Source organism: Anabrus simplex, chromosome 9 (genome assembly GCF_040414725.1).
Source record: "Anabrus simplex isolate iqAnaSimp1 chromosome 9, ASM4041472v1, whole genome shotgun sequence".
NCBI lineage: Eukaryota > Metazoa > Arthropoda > Insecta > Orthoptera > Tettigoniidae > Anabrus > Anabrus simplex.
Window position 1 is genome coordinate 125,806,918 of NC_090273.1, and position 20,384 is coordinate 125,827,301.

The window sequence follows — 20,384 nt, forward strand, 5'->3', positions numbered from 1 at the left end:
CGTCTGAGCCACTCAGCCCGGCTTTTGAATTTATTACATCTATGTTGTGCATGTCTCTCTCTCAGAAATACACAGTTGCTGAAAAAGCTTAATATTGTTTTTAAATATTCATTTTCAATTTTACCCTTGAGCATCTGTTGAGGATCTATTAATTGATCTCAATACATTTCTATAGTTTCTGAAATGTTCTGTATTATCCCTTTTGGATGTGTGTGTGTAAAACTGTGATGGAATTCTATAGTGAAACTCTGTTAAGAATTTTTTCAAGGGACTGCAAAAAAAAACTTCTTAAGCAGGACACTTCTTAAAAGGGGTAATGCCCAAAAACTTATATTCTGTACTTCGAAATAAATGTTAAACACACAGCCAACAGATTTCCTTGTTTGTGAACAATACCGAAATAGGATGATATATAAGAGCTGCTAACAGAAAGCCACAATATAAAAATTTGATTATCATGACAATATTTTTAGAGATAAAGTAAAATAATTGAACATACCGTATTATAAATATATTTGATAAGAGATGGGAACATATTATATAAAAACGTTGCAAGGTTTGCTTATTTTAGCAGGCAGAACCATTTCCTTCCATGCTTCCCTTTCCTCCGCACTTACACTCTCTGCTTCGCCACAAATTGTTTTGTAAACGATGCCGGCTCAATTTTTAAAGCAGTCCAGCCACCTGTTAGACGCGGTAAAAGGTACTCTTAATTTGCATGCGGCTTTCTCCTGCACAATAGTCCCACTGAAAGGTATGTTTAAACTTCGCTGCTGTTTATACGATATTAGCAGAGCTTGTTCTATTTCATCATACTTTTCAGATTTAACTTCCTTACAATTTGCTGAAGTATTCCCTGCAGAAGCAAAGATCTCTTCTTTCTTCGCTATAATGCCGTTCAAAGTAGACGGCGGCATCCCCAGCTCCTTTGCCAAAGCAACACGAGAAAGTGTAGAGGACTCCACTTTCTTTATAATCTCCACTTTGTCTTTTATTGTTGGTGCCTTTCGCTTGATCTCTTTCCTCTGAGTTCCGCTCATTTTCACTTAAAACGTTTGTAATACGTTGATATTACAAGTACAGCTAACTTCACCGACTCCTATTCATACTAATTACGACGCTACACTATGCTTGGCAATCCATAGCTTAGGTTTACAAGACGTAAAGACAAGACGTGTACTACAGTTTGTTAGCATGTGCTATCTTCCTCACACCCCCCGACACCTGCTTCAAGGATAACGGCAGCAAATGGGAAATCTGGCAACTTATTCTTAGAGATTCTTAGAACCCAGGCCTAAATTGCTCCTGCATTCCTATGGGTTGTCACGGCAACGGGCGTAGTTTCTGGCTGTTTCATAAGTACCGCATGGCCAAGCCAGTATTGAGTTTATTTTCCTGCTTCAATGCTCTTCATGCTATAGGTAATGAAGAAAAGAAACACAGGTTCGAAGTTGCAGAAATGAGTGCATGGAAAAGTATCTGGGGTATTACGTGGGAGTGACAAAGGCGCAGTAGCAACTAAACGTAAACAGTTTCTTTCCCCGCAAGAATTTTATTTCATGTCTTCTCATCCTTGTGCTACGTTCTAATAATGCGATCTAATAATTACGAGTGACACGATAATACAATGTTTAGCTCGTATAAAGGTAAAATTAAAAATAACTTTCAATTTTATGCCAACACGTGGTATTGCAATGCCCCTGTGTGCCTCACACCAACACCCAGTTAGCTATCAACATTCGTTCAACTTCGTAAATGATCGGGATCTTTCGCCCGGCTGTTTGGCGGCATGTGTATCAGCTGACTGCTGGCAAGTCGGCTGTTTCCTGCATAGAGTCGGGAAGTTGTTTTTGTTCACCTCACTAATAATGGACACGGAAAATCTTATCAGTTTAGTTCAAAAACGTAATTTCCTCTATGACAAGAACCATAAGTATTATTGCAACAACAACGTAAGAGAGAATACCTGGAAGGAAATAAGCAAGGGAATGAAAAATCAAACAGGTTAGAATATTCAATTTTGTGGTAGATTAACAGTAATGTTGTGGACAAATACACTTTACGGTTTTTAATTAATGTTTAGGCCACCTCGATTAATGACTTCACCCTGTCGCGGCCCGCAAATTACTGCATTAATTTCGTGCTTTGTGTTTCCCCACATAGAATCCCGTTTGATTCTATTTCGCTAGATGTCATAGCGTGACGTCGTATGGCCTTGGCAAGCCCGCATAGGTTCCGTAACACCAGAGACACACCGCGAGCGCGTGAACGGTCTAACACAGGGTGCAACCGCGCGGAAACTGGAAGGTTCTAACCATGGGCTGCTTTGAGCGGACGTTCTCTATCTCAAGGGGCTCTAAAATCTTAACTATTTAACTGGGAAATATAATTACAACAGAACACTTTAAACAGGAAAAATATACATATATCTTAATGCAACTGATCAAGGGACCAAGAATATCACACTTCTTAGGAAGGAAAACTTCTTATGCGGGAACTTCTTAACCGAGTTTCACTGTATTTGATACTTCATTCCTGAGCATGTAAATGTGCAGCAACTGCTGATTTTTCATGCTTATGTAGCCGAAGTGTCACCAGGTGTTCTTGAAATCTGAAGTCAAATCCTTTTCCAATTTGTCTAATGTAAACATTCACAGTTTTTACAGGTGATTCTATATACACCAGTCTGTTTGAAGTTATTTGGTGTATGGAGTGAGTGTGGTAGAATCTGGCCTAGGTTTTGACTGAAAACAATTTTTTATTATTGCATAAAAACAGTGAAATGAATGGAGGAAATTGTTGCAGGGTTAACAGAAGTTTCAAAAGTGACCAACACAATTATTGGAATAGCTCCTTGGCTCTGATATTTTCTTGTTGTAGGATGTTTTGTTAATTGTACATGCTCAATATAAGTGGAATTAAGGGTGTGGATGGAGAATATTATCATAAGCATGGAACCTCCGACAGTGGTTCGACATCCACGATATGGAAACCTTGATACAGAAAGTAAAAAAGAGGAATAATTACTCAATGACCGTCACCAAACATTTTGGAATGATGAGCATTAATCAAGATACATCTTAAGGTGCCACCTGACTGAAATGTTTCCCTGTACTTCAGGCTACTTTAGAAGAAGTCTAACTGCCATCTACCTTCATGAGAGATTCTGCTTTCTCCATATCACGATTGCGGCAGTATAATATAAGCAACTGCCTTTTGACTCCACGTGCTGCCTCCCCTTTTGCTTCCAATGCACTGATTTGGGCTTTCAGCACATTTTCATCCTGGAAGGAGAAAAGAAATACAACTGTCAACTTCAACAATAACTATGGACCATGACACACTGTGCACATAATCATCTTGTCAAAAACTTTAGCCTTAGAACTTCAATAAATACCTGTTTGATTTAGTTTTAATGAAAGTTTTACTAAGGATTTAGGAGACATTGCAGTCAACGATGCATACTGTATGAGAATGAGCGAATGTGTGAGTGCATGCAGTCGCATGCATACTTCATCTGACAGCCCTGTGATATCATTCCAAACTCTTGGAAAAAACACACGCATCGACAAATCACTATCGAAAGTAATCAAGATCATTCTTCAAAACATGCAACAAGGGCTTCCAACAGAGATTCTTTTTTTTATTTTATATATATATATGAGCATTTATTTACAGGCACCATCTATCTACCTGTCATTAAATTATGAATTTTTCAGTTTGTCACACTGTTTGCTTGGTGGGACAGTTTATCACTCATAAATACTATCTGATGACTTACATGAACATGTCAGGGTTTTTAATGATTCAAAATACACATTTTAGTTACTAAGCAATTTTAACAACAAATGTTAGTTCTTATTGATGTTTGAACTTTAACTGACAATATAGCTGCAGTTTTGTAACTTGTGATTATTGTATTCTGTGAAGTAAGTTATTATTCTGTATAATAAAAATATCAGAATAAGGATATTAAACTTCTAAACGACTTGTCTGATTTTGTTCAAAATCAGTGGATACGTAGTTCATATCATGTATCTACATACAAAAAAGTGGCATTAAAAACAAAAAAATGCCTAATTTCCTTCTTGTTGGAATAAAATTTGAATCAACAGGTGTCCATGACCACTTGGGTGAGCATTCACTAATATAACTATCATAACTAACACGTAACTTCCTGCTGTGCATAATCATCATCACTAACAGTTTCATTATCACTCGGATTATTTTCATCACTACTTTCACCTAATATGCGTTCGAGAGCTGCATTAGATAAATACAGACCATGCGAGGATACCGCCATGTTGTTTACAAAAATCAACGTTGATGAAACAAATTCTTTTTATGCCAACACAATGCCGCATTACAGTAGAAGATACTCCCCTGCATAAAATGATACCCTGTGCTGCGAGCCGTGCTAAAAGTTCACGCTGACAACCAACAGACGGCATGCAGGTGTACATCTAAAATATTGCTAGCCTAGTCCGTACAGGTATACGTCAAACCGCTCCTGGCTTATGTTTTGCAGGTCCGTACACGTACACATCGATCCAGCTTGAGCAGTTAAAGCCCTTGTGAAAGCCAGAGGTGGTGAAACAAAGTATGGTCAACGTTTGTGCCTGAAAAAGAACATTTGCATCATGCAATGCTTTTCTTATATTATCAAAAGAAAAAGGCTGTGGAAAGTCATCGTTTGCTGGTAGAAACATATGGCGAACACTCTCCATCAATTAGAACATGTGAGACATGGTTTTGACAATTTAAACGTGGTGATTTCAATGTGAAAGACAATACGCGCTCTGATAGACTACAAAAGTGTGAAGATTCTTGAAGCCTGGCAAAACTGTTAATGCACAATGCTATCACCAACAAATGATTAATTTAAATCATGCATTGATCGAAAGATGACCGGAATGGACTAGAAGACGTGGCAAAGTGATTTTGTTACACAACAATGCACTGCCTCACACAGCAAAACCAGTGAAAGACACCTTGAAATCACTTGGATGGGACATCCTTCCACACCCGCCGCACTCCCCCAGCCTGTCGCCATCTGACTAACATCTCTTCACATCAATGGGGCATGCGCTTGCAGAGCAGCACTTCAGCAATTTCGAGGAAGTTGGAAAATGGCTCGACAAATGGTTTGCCGCAAAAGACAAGCAGTTCTTCTGGCATGGTATTCATAACTTACCTGAAAGATGGGCGAAGAGTGTAGAAGCCGATGGCCAATTTTTTTAATAAACAAAAAATTAATTTCCCTTGAAAATTATGTGAGTTCTTTACCACAAAAACTGGCAAAAACTTATGTATACACCTGGTATAATGACACTGCATTCTAAATGACAGTAACATCTGTTGAAATGTTTTATTAAATCAAGAAAAACAACCCAAATTTCCTAATTCACACAGACATGCAATAAGTCACGGGATAAGGGTCTAGTAACGTGTTGGCCCTCCTCTAGCCCAGAGAAGTGCAGCAACTTGTCATGGCATCAATTCCACAAGTGAACGAAACACCTGTGGAGAAATACTGGTCCATGCCATCTGAATAGCTACCCACAGCTCCCTGCCATTCGTAGGTGCAGGATCTTGGGTGCAAATGGACCTCTCCACCAAATCCTATAAATGCTCAATCAGATTCATTTCAGGCAAATGAGGGGCCCCAGCAGTCATTGAAACTCTCCAGAAGGCTCCTGAAACAAATTCTGGAAAATCTGGAGCTGAAGAAATGGTGCACTTATTTGCTGCAATACCTCATTGTTGTGAGGTATGTAAAGTCTCTGAAAGGCTACAAATAGTCACCAAGCTGTTCAAGTGGACCAACGGATCCAGCCCATGCCATGTGAACTACACCCCACAACATTACGGAACTACCACCAGCCTGTATGGTGCCTTGTTAACAACTGGGGTCCATGGCTTCACGGGGCCAGTGGCAACCCGAACCCTACCATTAGCTGGAACCGTGACTTGTATGACCAAGCCACATCAAAAAATCAAATAAAAAATCTCTTTATTTGCAAATGAGGTGTCTACCTCGGTGGCAAATGGTACACTAAAATACATTATTGTCAAGCACTAATATTAAATTAACAAGAGGAGAAAATTTTCCTATAATACAATATTATACAATTTACGCTAACAATGTTTTCTATTAAACACAGCTCATTCTTAATAAATTTATATTGTTTACCAAATTCTACTTATAATATCTCCTGTACTACTTACAAATATAGTCAACTGATATACAGTATGTGGAATTACTTCAAATGATACTATACAACTGGTATAAGATTAATATTTACATTGCATTTATTTATTTACTATTTTTTTTTTTACCCGTTCTGGATCCTAAGTAGCATAACGACCTGCTGCGTCTTAACCAGAGCCTCTTTTGCCACCACTTTTCAGAGTTCCTGAAGGGCCTTCACAGCTACCGTAGCGGTCCCAGGGCCCTCGAAGTCGCCACTGTACTTCACCCCTACAGGCAGTCCCCTACTTTGGCTGTCCAAACTCCTTAGACTAGGGGATGGAATTAATTTATTCACACACATTTTTTTAATTTTTTATTTACAATAACCTGCACTGGTCGAATGCCCTCTAACACTTCATTTATTTTCTCTGTTGCTGTTTATTCTCATCTTGAATATCCAGATTTTGGAAAAGGATCAAACACTACCCCTGGTAAACTGTTCCACTCCTTCACACCCTTCCCAATGAATGAAAATTTACCCCAATCGCTTCTGCTAAAATTCCTTCTAATTTTATATTTGTGGTCAGTCCTGCCGATATAATTATTTTCCAACTGAAGCCTCTCATGGGTATCTCCCCATGCTTCTTCTCCTGTATAGGCTCTATATAATCCTGTAAGTCTAGTTTTCTCCCTTCTCTTACATAAAGTTTCCCACCCAAGTTCCTTTAACATTTCTGATACACTACTCTTTCTCCTGAAATCCCCTGTTACAAATCTTGCTGCTTTCCTCTGCACACTATCTATTTCTTTTATTAGGTATTCTTGGTGAGGATCCCAAACACTGTTTGCATATTCCAATAATGGACGAACCATACTCAAGTAACTTTTTTCTTTTAATTCTTTGTTGCATCCTGTAAGTAGCCTCATTATGACATGTAACGATCTGTATGCTTTCCCAACAATGTCATCAATATGACCCTTCCAGTGCAAATTACTTTCAAATCTCACACCTAAGTATTCGCACTTGCCATCTTTTGGGATAACTACCTCATCCAAAGTATATTCAAATTTAGTTTTAAAGCTCCTGTTTGTAAAAGTTGTAACAGTTGATTTGCCTCAATTAACCTTCATATTATTTTCTTCAACCCATTGTTGGATACTTTCAAGGTCCCTTTGTAATTCTGAACAATCCTCAATGTTGTTTATTTCCCTATATACAATTATGTCATCTGCATACAATCTTATTTTTGATGTTATATTGTTCCCTAAATCATTTGCGTATATTAAGAAAAGTAACGGACCGATTATACTACCCTGTGCAATTCCCTTCCAAACTTTCTCTTCCTGAGATACATTATTTCCTACTTTGACTTTCTGAACCCTTGAATTTAGAAATGTTTTTATCCAACGTGTAACCCTTACGTCCAATCTTATTCCCTCCAATTTCTTTAATAATATTCCATGTTCCACTCTATCAAAGGCTTTGGAAAGATCTATGGCTATGCAATCTAACTGACCTCCTGAATCCAACTGATCTGATATGTCCTGCTGAAATCCCACGAGTTGTGCCTCACAAGAAAATTTCTTTCTAAATCCATACTGGCTCTTCATGAACCAATTTTTATCATCACATATCCCTCTGATGTACTTCAATATTAAACTCTCCAGTATTTTACAAACTATACTGGTCAGGTTGATTGGTCTGTAGTTCTCTGGTTTCCTTTTATCACCCTTTCCTTTATATATTGGTATTATTATAGATTCCTTCCATTCCTTTGGTATTACACTATTATTTATGACATAGTCAAAGAGAAATTTTAAATAAGGCACTATGTACCACCCCATTGTCTTTAATACCTCGCCAGTAATTTGATCACTTCCTGCTGCTTTTCCTTGCTGAAGCAGTTGGATTTCTCTGAAAATATCTTCGTTTGTGAATGAGAAGCTTCTTGTTTCCCTCTGTCTCTCTCCCTCTCTATCTTCTGTTTCGGTTTCCAACTCTTGACAATCATCTACTGAATCTCTAAATTCCCTACTAAATAGGTTTGCTTTCTCAGTATCTGTTAAATAGTGTTCACCCCCTTCTCCCACCATTGCAGGAATTTGGATTCCTTTTCCTTTTTGATTCCTGATAAATGAATACAGCTTTTTCCATTTCCCTTTGTGGTCATTACCCTCTTGAAGTATGCCATTCATATAATTCTCTTTTGCTTCCTTTTTCACTCTATTCAGTTCCCTCATTAGCTGTTTTCTAGTTTCTCTACTCTCCCTACTCTCTTTGATTTTCCTGTTTACTATTCTACATTTTCTTTTTAATTTTCTTATTTCCCTTGTATAATAAACAGGGTCTGAGGTCATTTTACCCTTCTTAACAGGTACAAATCTCTTCTCTCCTTCCCAAATGATTCCTTTAAATTTAGCCCAAAGTGTATCCACATTATTCCCTTCACTTATCCAACAACTGAATTGTGATTTAAGGTAGGTCCCAAATTCATCAACTTCAGTTTTTCTGTATAATTTCTTGTCTTTTGTGATCCTCTTATTAAGCCTTTTTGGTACGAGTCCTACATCCATTATTACAGCCTTATGGTCTCCTATTCCTTCAATTACCTCAGTTTTATCAACAATTTCCCATGGTTTAACCAAGAATACATCTAGTAAGTTATTGAGACGAGTCGGTTCTTGTACTACTTGTGTAAATCCTCCCTCCCAAATTAACTTATTTGCCAGTTTCTGTTCATGGGCTTCACTTGCAGCTCCTTTCCATTCAACTTCAGGCAAATTTAGATCTCCCCCAATTATTACCATATCATTATTATTGTTTTTACGAGTATAATCTATTATTTTCTCAAAGATTTCCATGTCTCTTTCCTCTCTTCCAGGCCTGTATGTTCCTATAATTCCCACCTCCTTCATATTATCACAAACTAATTTTATCCCTATTATTTCATCCCTTTCATCGGTAAACCATTCATGTGAACAGTAAGTTTCCTTCACTAGAATAAACACCCCCCTCCCTTTTTATCTCCTCGGGTCTCTACGATAGACTGTGTACCCTTCTGGAAATACTTCTCTATTACCCACCCCTTCTTTCAACCACGATTCCACTCCTATCATGTCACTAGTCCTTCAGGGTCCAATTAGCAATGTCACACACTCACGTGAAACGTTGTGCCCAGTGTTGTGATGTTAACAACGGCACTCTGGTGGGTCGCTGCTCCCATATTACATGGATGGCAAAGAAACACTGCACTGACCTGCTGGATATACATAATTTGTCTAGGACTCCTGCAATGAATGTGGATGTGATTTGAACCAGTTACCACCCAGCCAGACATCGCTGATGACGATCACTGAGTATTTACGGGAGGTCACTGTGCTGTAAACTGTGGGTGGTAATGACTTCCACAAGGTATTCCCGATATACACAACACAACATCGAGTGAGGAATATTAAATGTATGCACAACTTCAGCAATGGACTGTCCCATTCATCTAGCCTTCAATATCATGCCCCAGTTGAAAGTTAATTCACATTACCTTGCCGTGACCAACACAAACAGTGTATACACTCACTCTTGAGATGTTCAGTAACAACCTATAAAGATCTGGGCACTTCCAAGACGGAATGATATGGTGGCGCCACTTTACACAATGCTATCCCCAGACTCTCACACAACAGTGTATTTACTAGTAAATGTTTCATTACACTGTGATGGATTCCTTGGATCCTGAATTTTGACAATAACCACGGGCTGCCTGGCCGAGGCGGTAAAGGCATGCTTGGTTCGCCCGGAAGGACGTGGGTTCGAATCCCCGTCAAGAAGTCGTAAAATTTAAGAAACAAGATTTTCCACTTCCATAGGTGCATATGACCCTGAGGTTCACTCAGCCTACACCGAAAATGAGTACCAGGTTAATCCCTGGGGGCAAAGGCGGCCGGGCGTAGAGCTAACCACTCTACCCCATCACGTGCCGAGGTTACGAATGGTGGAAGCCTTTACCTTCCACCCCTTCAAGGGCCTTCATGGCCTGTACGGAGATGACTAGGTGATCATAACCAAAAATATTAAAATTATTCCTGAACATAAATTCATCTGGGTATCCTTCTAGTGGGCTGGGTAGGACTTTTGTGGACAATATGCCTCCATCAGTTCCTGTCATGATAGAGTTTCCCTCCTTTCATATCCTGCAATGTTGTTCCTTTCTCGATAATGTCTGCATTTATTTGGTCCAGCCACCTTCTCCTGGGATGTACAACAGGTCTCCTTCCAGGCACTGCCATTTCCAAGTATTGTCTAGGAGTTCTAGTCTCTTCCATCATTTGCACATGCCCAAACCATTTCAACCCTGCAATGCGTAGTCTTTCTTCCATCGTACAGGTCACTTGCATGTCATTCCAATGCACTCATTTCTAATTCTGTCTCTTCTTGTTTTTTGCATAGCAGATCGTAAAAATTTCATTTCACATGCTTACAGTTTGTTGATGTCTCTTTTCAATAACACAGGTCTCCAACCTGTATGTCATGATTGGCAAGAGGTAAGATTTGAACACTGTTTGTTTGGCTTTTAAGGGAACTGCTTTTTTCCCCACACTAGATTTCGGACCTGACAGAAGAACGTGGAACCTTTTGTCACTCTATTCTGGATTTCCAATTTAGCACTCCTCTGGATCGATGCAATACTTTCAAGATAGCTGAAGCTTTCTACACATTCAATTCTCTCTCCATGAAGTTTGAGGTCACATTCGTTGGGTGTTCTATTCAATTTCATTGCTACTGTTTTCTTACTCACAGTTAACTTACATTTCTTAAATTTGTTGACCCAGCAATCTAATTTCCTTTGGATTTCTTGCTCTGTTTCTCCCCAGATGGCATCATCATCTGCAAACACTAATGCATTCAAATCTCCAGGTTCTGCAGCTTTAATTTCTTTAATGATTACATCCATGAGTGCAAGGAAAAGTAGTGGAGATAATGCACTGGCTTGTTGTACACCTCCCTTTGCTTGGAAACATTCAGATCTACTATTCCCTGTTTGTACACTACTTTCACAGTTTTCATATAGCAATTGGATCTTACAAATTGGAGAACTTGAAGCCCCTAGTTTATACTGACATTCCCATATTCTGCTCCTTGGAACACTATCATAGGCTTTTTCCATATCTAGGAACACTACTATCAATTCTTTCCCTTTTTCTCAGTACTTTTCCATTAGTTGTCTAACGGCATAAATCAGGTCTATTGTTCCTCTGCTGCCTCTGAAGCCGTGTCGTTCTTCTTCAAACCGATGTTCTATCCTTGTTCTTAATCTCTTCGCTATGATCTTTTCCAATATCTTGAGGCAGTGTGGTAGCAGGGTAATTCCTCCGTAGTTTGTACACTTTCTTCTGCCTCCTTTCTTGAATACTGGTATGATCAATTCTTTTTCCATTCATCTGGTATCTTATTTTCTCTCCAGATTACTCCTAGTGTTCGGAGTAGCCACTGAAGACCTTGTATGCCTGCTGCTTTGATTATATCTGCAGATAATCCATCTACTCCTGGTGATTTTCCTCCTTTCATAAGTTTCAGGGCATTTTCTGTTTCTGACCACATAATTGGTCTTTCTTCTTCTCCATGTCTGATAGGTTCATTGTTTTCGTGCTTCTCTTCTTCATTACCATTTAACAACTTGTCGAAATAGTTTTCCATTTCTTCTCTGATATTTTCTGTATTCTGGATTAGGATTCCATCCTCTGTTTCAATTGCTTTAATATCCTCTTTGTCTAATCTCCCGCTCTTCAATATTTCATACAACATCTTTTGATTCCCTTTTGAATCCTCCTCTAGTTTTTGTGTAAACATCTCCCAACTCTTATCCTTCGCTTCCTTCACAATTCTCTTCACTAATAATTTCTTATCTCTATATATTTGTTCAAAGTTGGCTGTTCTTTTTTATTATCTTGTGGTAAAACACCTTGCATTTGTTTTTGCTACTCAACATCTTTATGCTTCTTTGCCATATTTCTGTCTTTAATAGCTCCCTTTATTTTTTCACTCCACCAACTGGTCTCTTTCTTCTTTCTTCCTCCTCTTGTTTTGCCACATACATCTGCTGCACAACTCACTAACGTAGTTTTAAACAGGTTCCATTCCTCCTGTGCACTTTGTGTTTCATTCTTCGGTACCTTTTTATTACTAACTCTCGAAAAGCTTTTTATATTTGCCTCATCTTTCAATATCCAATCTTTTATTCTTGGTATTTTGTGTACTTGGTGTTCGCACAACCTTATAGTTCAAGTCAGGTATTAGTAGCCTGTGATCACTGTCTAAACATTCAATAGGAATAACTTTTACATCTCTAACGCCTTCTCCACTTTTTCTATCTGTTATTACATAATCAATGACTGTTTTAGTTCTTCCATCCCAGCTGTATCTGGTTATTTTATGGCTGTCTTGTTTCTTAATAGTCCATTTAGAATTCCCAATTACTTCATAGATATTAAATTTGACTGTCGAAGACAGGTTTAACGTCTAGTATCTAATAAAGTCCAGAGGCTGCCTGGCCGAAGCGGTAAAGGCGTGCTCGGTTCACCCGGAAGGACGTGGGTTCAAATCCCCGTCAGGAAGTCGAAAAATTTACGAAACAAGATTTCTACTTCCAGAGGTGTACATGGCCCTGAGGTTCACTCAGCCTACACCAAAAATGAGTACCAGGTTAATTCCTGGGGCCAAAGGCGACCGGGTGTAGAGCTAACCTCTCCACCCCATCAAGTGCCGAGGTTTATGGATAATATAAGCCTTTACCTTCCACCCCTCCAAGGGCCTTCATGGCCTGTACGGAGATGACTTTGCTTTGCTTTTTTTATCTAATAAAGTCCAACTTCAACACCAATGACGTAGCGGGAAATGCTAGTTGGAAATATTTATCTTTAAGATACCTGTATACTGAGAGGACTTACCAAAATGTTAAGAGGTGGAACTGCACTTCTAGTTAATACTTGTGGCACTAGTTCACCGCTGGTCAGTTTGGACAGCAAGCTGGATATTTCACTTGTAAGCTCAGCACCTAACTTCTCCTGCAGACGCTCAGCTGCGCTATTGCTGATACTCAAACCCAGGTTTACCAAACCCTAAAAGTCAGAATTCACATTGTCAGAAAAATCAGTTTGTAAATAAGTAAGTCACATGTAAATAAATAAAATGTAAAATATTATATAGTATATATTGGGCCCTCGATCACAGAACATTTTAATCGCCCAAGGCAACACCTTACTAATCTCTCTCGCTACAGTCCCTAAGGCCAGGACTACTGTGTAGTTTATTCACCAAACAGCTGTACAACCATAAAAAGCCAATGCCAAACTGTAAATATTATTACAGGTCCTACCCTCAGATTAATAAATGTTATTACTTCTATGAAACAGAATAAAACCTGCTTAATTGAACTAAAGAGGTCAGAGCCTTTTCGGACAACACAACTTTTCAGATAAACGATGGGAGCTATTGTTAGAGGGAAAGGGACAAATATTCTACTCTTATGTGCACATGCAATATTGTTTAATTCAAAGTAAAATTAAATATAAAGCAGGCCTACATTATTTAAGACACATTATTTCATAACGTCCATAAAATTTGAAATTTATTTGAACTTTCTTCACGCAACACTTTTGAGCAGTTATATCGCGCTGTTGTCTGATGAGAATTGTATCAGGCGGTGTGGACTCGCAGCTTTGTTCGACAAAACATTAAGTACAGGCTCAGATAACGGCATTCCTTAACAATTACTGAGTAAACGACTGAAATAGGGCTTCGTTTAATTTCTTATATTCTGCTTTTATTTCATGGTTTTGCATTTTGAAATTTTTGACAAGAGTTCCTGAAATTTTGGCTTTGGTTTTACCCAGTCAGATACAATAGAGATGCTGACAACATAATCTGCTGTTTCAAAACGGCCTCCCATTTTCTATCTGTCTAGTTGCTTAAATTATCACAACACGTTTTGTTTTCGCTAACATCTAAAAACAGCACACTTAAAAGCACTTACATTGATCAGCATCAAAAGTAAAATACAGTAAAACCTCGTTAATTCGAAGTCGCTGGGACTCAAAAATCGGACTTCGAATTACGTGATTTCGAATTAACCGCCAATTCGCAATTCAGAAGTACCAACCCTTGCCGCGTTACAAAATATTCTAAGGCCCGTTACTGCATGCAGTTAACCTTGATTCACAGTTTATACCTTTCAAATACCATGAAAAAAGAACTATTTCCAAAATGTATCCAAGAAGGTGCATTTACAGTATTCAAATAATGCACTCGGATATCTGACTGCTAAACATAACCTCACGTAACGAAAGAAAGGAAAAAAAAGCACGATTCAACGACGAGGACAAATCTATGCTGTCTCCCATGTGCAAGTGCTTTATTAATTGGATTTCTATACTGTATGCATTTAGGTGCCTTGTATTTACACAGAAAGTAACCGATGCCCTTAAAATCGAACTTTTCTATGACACTATCCTTGTACGATTTCCCGCCATGGCACTTTTCTCATACTTCAGAAATGTAAACACTTGCCGCGTCACAAAGTATTGTAAGATCCATTAATACATGCAATCACCTCGATTCACAGTTTAAACCTTCCAAATGCCATGGAAAAAAACTATTTCCGAAATGTATCCAACAAGGTGCATTTACAATGTTCAAATAACGCACTTGGATAAATCACTGACAAACATAACCTCAAGCAACGAAAGAAAAAAATTGCACAATTCAAAGACGAGGATAAATTATGCCGATTCCCCTGTGCAAATGCATTATTTTTTGATTTCTGTACTGTTTGCATTTTTATTATAGATGCTTTGTACTGGCGTGGAAAGTGCCTGACGCTCTTAAAACATTGTGGCTTATCGAACTTTCCTATGACGAGGGGATAAAGTATCTTGCGCCCATGTGCATTGCAACGCACTACTATGACCCCCATACCTCACACTTGTACGATTTCCCGGCTGGCAATTTCTTCTTTAAAACCATAAGACCGTTTGGGCTCGCATTAAAATAAAGCAATGCAGTTTCACCGGCAATGACAATATTGTTCGGTGCCTACGAATTTATTATATGAGCCACGTTTGTTCGTCAACTGTCGGTATCGCCAGTGTTCGCGGATTATTTTTTCCCGCACACTGCCTGTTGCGTGATATTACGGCGTTCCTTAAAAGGTTGAATTCCGATTTCATTCAACTTAGCAATCATGAAGCGCACTGTAGACCCAACGAAGTGAGTGTAAGTGCGGAAAGCTACCCCTCCACGTTCCGCAACACGCATTCTATTATGACGCGGATAAATTTCGAGTTGAAATTACTCTGTAACATACTACTGTTTTAAAATGTAAAGGCAGTTTCGAATTAAAAGTCTCAATTTCGGTAATGGGGCCGACATTGTACTTCGAATTACAAATTATCCGTATTTCGAATTAAACAATTGAAATAACATGCAAAACTGTATCTCATGTTTCCGGGAACGAGAGTTTCTTCAAATTAGGCAGGATTTTGAATTAACCGATTTTGAATTATCGAGGTTCTACTGTACTGTACATGGTATGTAAGAGGATCTCCTGGTCAACACACAGTGAAGCAGTTATTGGAACACTTGTGACAGCAAATAATGAATGGAATGTGCAGCAGTAGGGGAAAGTTGAAGGTATACAGAGTACTGGAATGTGGGTGGGGTAAGAGAATTATGTCGCTAGCTGCAAGCAACGTTGCCAGCTCGAATTTGAACACCGATCCAGCAAATTAACCACTTATTTATCTTACCCTCGTTTCGGTTAAGCTTAGTTTCGGTTTGTGTAGTTCAGTTAATCACTGCTTAATTACTGTATCCTTTTGTAATGTGAGAGGAACATTGGTCATTAAAGGCTAATTCGTCTGTAAGGAATTTGTTACTACTGTATTTAGCAGTCTGCCAGGACATAGTTCAATCACCCTTTAAAGTAGAGACACGGAGAAAAGGAAAGAAGTGCCACAGAAACAATTCCAAAGAAGTTTTGTAAAAAAAAAAAATGCCAAATCACCCTGAGTAACAAAATTTATATTAATGTGTGAATTTTTCTACAGCCGGACACAATGACAGTCAATGAGATTCAGTGATTTCATTAAAACTACGCTACTTCCAAAGCAAAGGGCTTGCTCCGCCTATAACTTGTTTCACCACGTATTACCATGCCCTGCTTGACTATACATTAAAGCACAGTCTGATAACTGACACACACTCTTGAAACCCTCAGACCATGTTATGCCATTATTAGAATGGAGTCCTGTTAATTCTGATTTAATGAATTTTCTTTGTCACGTGTAGTTAGGATGGCTGTGACTGATAAACAGTAAAGCTTATTTTACTTACCGGGAGGGGGCAATCATCAGGAAGGTGAATACTGACATTATGCGAGTCAGAGCATGGAATGTTAGAAGTCTGAACAGTTATGGTACTTTACAGAATCTGAAGGTGCATAGGCTAAAATTAGATGTAGTTGGTATAAGTGAAGTATGCTGGGAGGAAGAGAAGGTTTTTTGATCAGGCAACTACAGAATTATCAACACAAAATCAAACACGGGAAATGCAGGAGTTGGTTTAATAATGCATAAGAAAATAGCCGAAGCAGGTAAGCTACTACGACTAGCATAGTGAACAAATTATTCTGCCAGATAGACATCAAATCAATGCCCACCACAACAGCGCAGGTCTATACGCCTACTAATTCAGCAGGTGGTGATATTGAAAGAATATATGAAGAGAGAGAAGATTTCATACAATATGTAAAAGGAGACATGTATCTAATTGGATGGAAGACTAGAATGCAGTGGTAGGCCAAGAAAGAGAAGGTAATGCCGGAGGAAAATTCAGATTGGGACAAAAGAATGAAAGAGGAAGTTGGATAGTTGAATTCTGCACTGATAATAATTTAGTCCTTGCTAATACTTAGTTCAAACACCACAAATGATGGCTGTATAAGTGGACAAGACCCCGAGACACAAGAAAGTATCGAATAGACTTCATTATGATTACCCAGAGGTTCAGAAGTTCTCAGGACCAGACATGGACTCTGACCACAACTTGTTAGTCATAAAATGTCATTTGATGTTGAAGAAATTGAAGAAAGAAAAGAAGGAATGCAAGAAGATGGTATCTATATAAGCAGAAAGAAAAGAGTGTGAGGGATTGTTTCCAAGAACATGTTGCACAAGGATTAAATGAAAAGGTTAAAGGAAACGCAATAGATGAAGAGTGGACAGTCGTGAAGAATGAGATCAGTAGGGCTTGCTGAAGAAAAGTTAGAAAGAAACGTAAGATCAAGTAGCCATCAGTGGATAACTCGGGAGATATCAGACCTGACTGACGAACGGCAAAAATACACGAATGCGAAAAAATGAGGACAAAAAGAATACAGGCGATTAAAGAATGAAGTACATAGAAAGTGCAGGTCAGCTAAGGAAGAATGGCTGGAAAAGAAATGCATGAATATTGAAGGATGCATGGTTGTAGGAAAGGTAGACGTTGCTTGCAGGAAAATCCAGGAAACTTTTGGAAGACAGAAAACTTGGTGTATGAATAAAAGAACTCAGATGGAAAACCACTTCTAGGGAAAGAAGACAAGGCAGTAAGATGGCAGGAACATATAAAACAATTGTACCCAGGGAAAGAAGTAGATAATAAAGTTGTGGAACAAGAAGAGGCTGTTGATGCTGATGAAAAGAGACACCCAATTTTCACAACAGAATTCAACAGCGCTTTGAGAGACTTAAATAGGAACAAGGCACCTGGAATTGATGACATTCCTTCAGAATTATCCGCTTAGGTTTTAATGTAAGGAAAGATCTTCATTGTGGGTCCGATGACCTAGATGTTAGGTCCCTTTAAACAACAAGCATCATCATCGATCTTCATTGCGGTAATCAAATTAACAGGATTGTAAATAAGGGTTGCAGATCTCTTCATATGGTTATGAGAGTATTTAAGGACTGTCGTAAATATGCAAAGCAGATGGCATATTAGTCTCTGGCAACACCCCAATTAGAGTATGGTTGCCAGGTAGAGGATCTACATTAGGATTACTTGATACAAGAACTGGAAATGGTCCCTGGGAAGACTTGGGTGTAAGAAGACGAGCTGCTCGACTAAGCGGGATGTTCCCGAGCTATCAAAGGAGAAAAGGTGGAGTGGAGATTTTAAAGGAAGAAACATTTGGAATTCGAGGGGAAAATTTGGGGCAAATATTCATTTGTAAGAAGAGGAATTAGGGAATGGAATAATTTATCAAGAGAAATGTACAATAAATTTCCAAGTTCTTTGAAATAATTGAAGGAAAGGCTAGGTAAACAATTGCGAGGAGATCTGCCACCTGGGTAACAGTCCTAAATGCAGGTCAATGATGACTGATTGATTGATTGATTGATTGATTGACGGTGCTTGCTGACGTCTATTATTCTTTTTGGTCTTTTTCCAAATTTATTGGGGCCGTTTAAATTTGAAATACATTTAAATAAACACCCTTTCAATGATGGTTATAATATTTTTCTTACACTAAATTTGCAATACTTACTTCTAGCACTTTATGAACAACTTCAGCTTTATCCTTCCGGAAATTGTTCACTATATCGAGTACCAGCTGTCCTATAACCTCTGTACGGTCCAGAACTGGAGCTTGACTCTCTTCTTCTCCTGTTGTAGAGACCACATCTGCTAACCGGTCTGCACCATCATAGATCTGGTGCACCATGCTCACATACGCTTGGACATCATGGGTCTGTTGAAATGCTTGTACAAGAGGCTTCCGAAACAAAGCCAAGGAGTAGTGTGCACGATAGCGAGAAGCTAAAATAATCATATCAGTGATGTATAAGTATTCTTCTTAACATACTATTACTATATAGTACTGGGTGAGGCACCCCTAATGCACCAGGGAATTCGTAGACTGAAGGAGCTTCCATACAATGGCCAGGGGCTGGGGCTCTACAGGACAGGTATAGGAACTTCCCTGAGATATAGTGAGAGGAACTTCCTTCTCATCACCTAGTTGAGGCTAAGTAACAACAAATATTTCTCATCAAGACATATCTTTTAAAGTAAAAGCTGCATCAAAAATGCTTACATGATTTTCACAGACACTATCCAGAGACAACTTAGCTATCAAAAAGTACAACAGTGTGATTGTTTATGAAGTGGTGAGAATAGGATTCATTTCCATTTAAGAAATGTTATGTTTGAAGCAAACTCTGAATACACGAGACGCTATAAGACATTCGAGTCAGAATGAAATTGAATCCAGTAAAGCACACTTGGTGGCTTGCACAAGAATGGAACACCTTTCAAGATTCTGTTGTGAGGTCTAAAACAAGTTTCATCCAAATAAACTGTCAGCAGCTAAAATAATCCAGCCCTACTCATTTTTTTTTTTTTTTTTTTTTTTTTTTTTTTTTTTTTTTTTTGTAGGTGGATTTTACAATCGTGAATTGCATGCAAGTTAAAGATCAGAAACATGAAATTCTAGGTGTAAGGCTCATTTCTAAAGATAATAGGCAACTTGATGTCTTTGGAGTGTACAGATCGGGAAAGAGTAGCGCTGCCACGGATTTAGAATTATTTGATAAGATAATCAGCTATGAGGAAACGACATGGAAAGGAATGTGATTGTAGCAGGGGATCTGAATTTACCAAATGTCAATTGGGAAGGAAATGCGAACGACAGGAAGCATGACCAACAAATGGCAAATAAGCTAACATGGGAAGGACAGCTGATTCAGAAAGTGATGGAACCAACTAGAGGGAAAAATATCCTGGATGTGGTGCTGGTAAAACCAGATGAGCTCTATAGAGAAACCGAAATAATAGATGGCATTAGTGATCATGAAGCTGTTTTTGTCGTAATTAAAAATAAATGTGTTAGAAAGGAAGGTCTTAAAAGTAGGACATATAGGCAGTATCATATGGCTGATAAAGCAGGCATGAGGCAGTTTTTAAAACGTAACTATGATCAGTGGAAAACGGTAAATTTAAATGTAAACAGACTCTGGGATGGGTTTAAAGCAATTTTTGAGGAATGTGAAAACAGGTTTGTACCTTTAAAGTTGGTAAGAAATGGAAATGATGATGATGATGCTTGCTGTTTAAAGGGGCCTAACATCGAGGTCATTGGCCCAAGAAATGGAAAAG

General features: G+C 38.6%; 1 protein-coding gene across 1 annotated transcript in view; it reads right to left on the reverse strand.

Annotated features, from left to right (window-relative positions):
* bsf (bicoid stability factor) overlaps positions 1-20,384 on the reverse strand; it is a 351,343-nt gene that overhangs the window by 167,596 nt on the left and 163,363 nt on the right. Inside the window, exons 9-11 of the mRNA XM_067153608.2 lie at positions 18,775-19,046; positions 13,136-13,306; positions 3,153-3,284 (exon numbers count right to left, since the gene is read on the reverse strand). Coding sequence (XP_067009709.2) covers positions 3,153-3,284; positions 13,136-13,306; positions 18,775-19,046 — 575 coding nt within the window. The remainder of the gene's footprint in view (positions 1-3,152; positions 3,285-13,135; positions 13,307-18,774; positions 19,047-20,384) is intronic.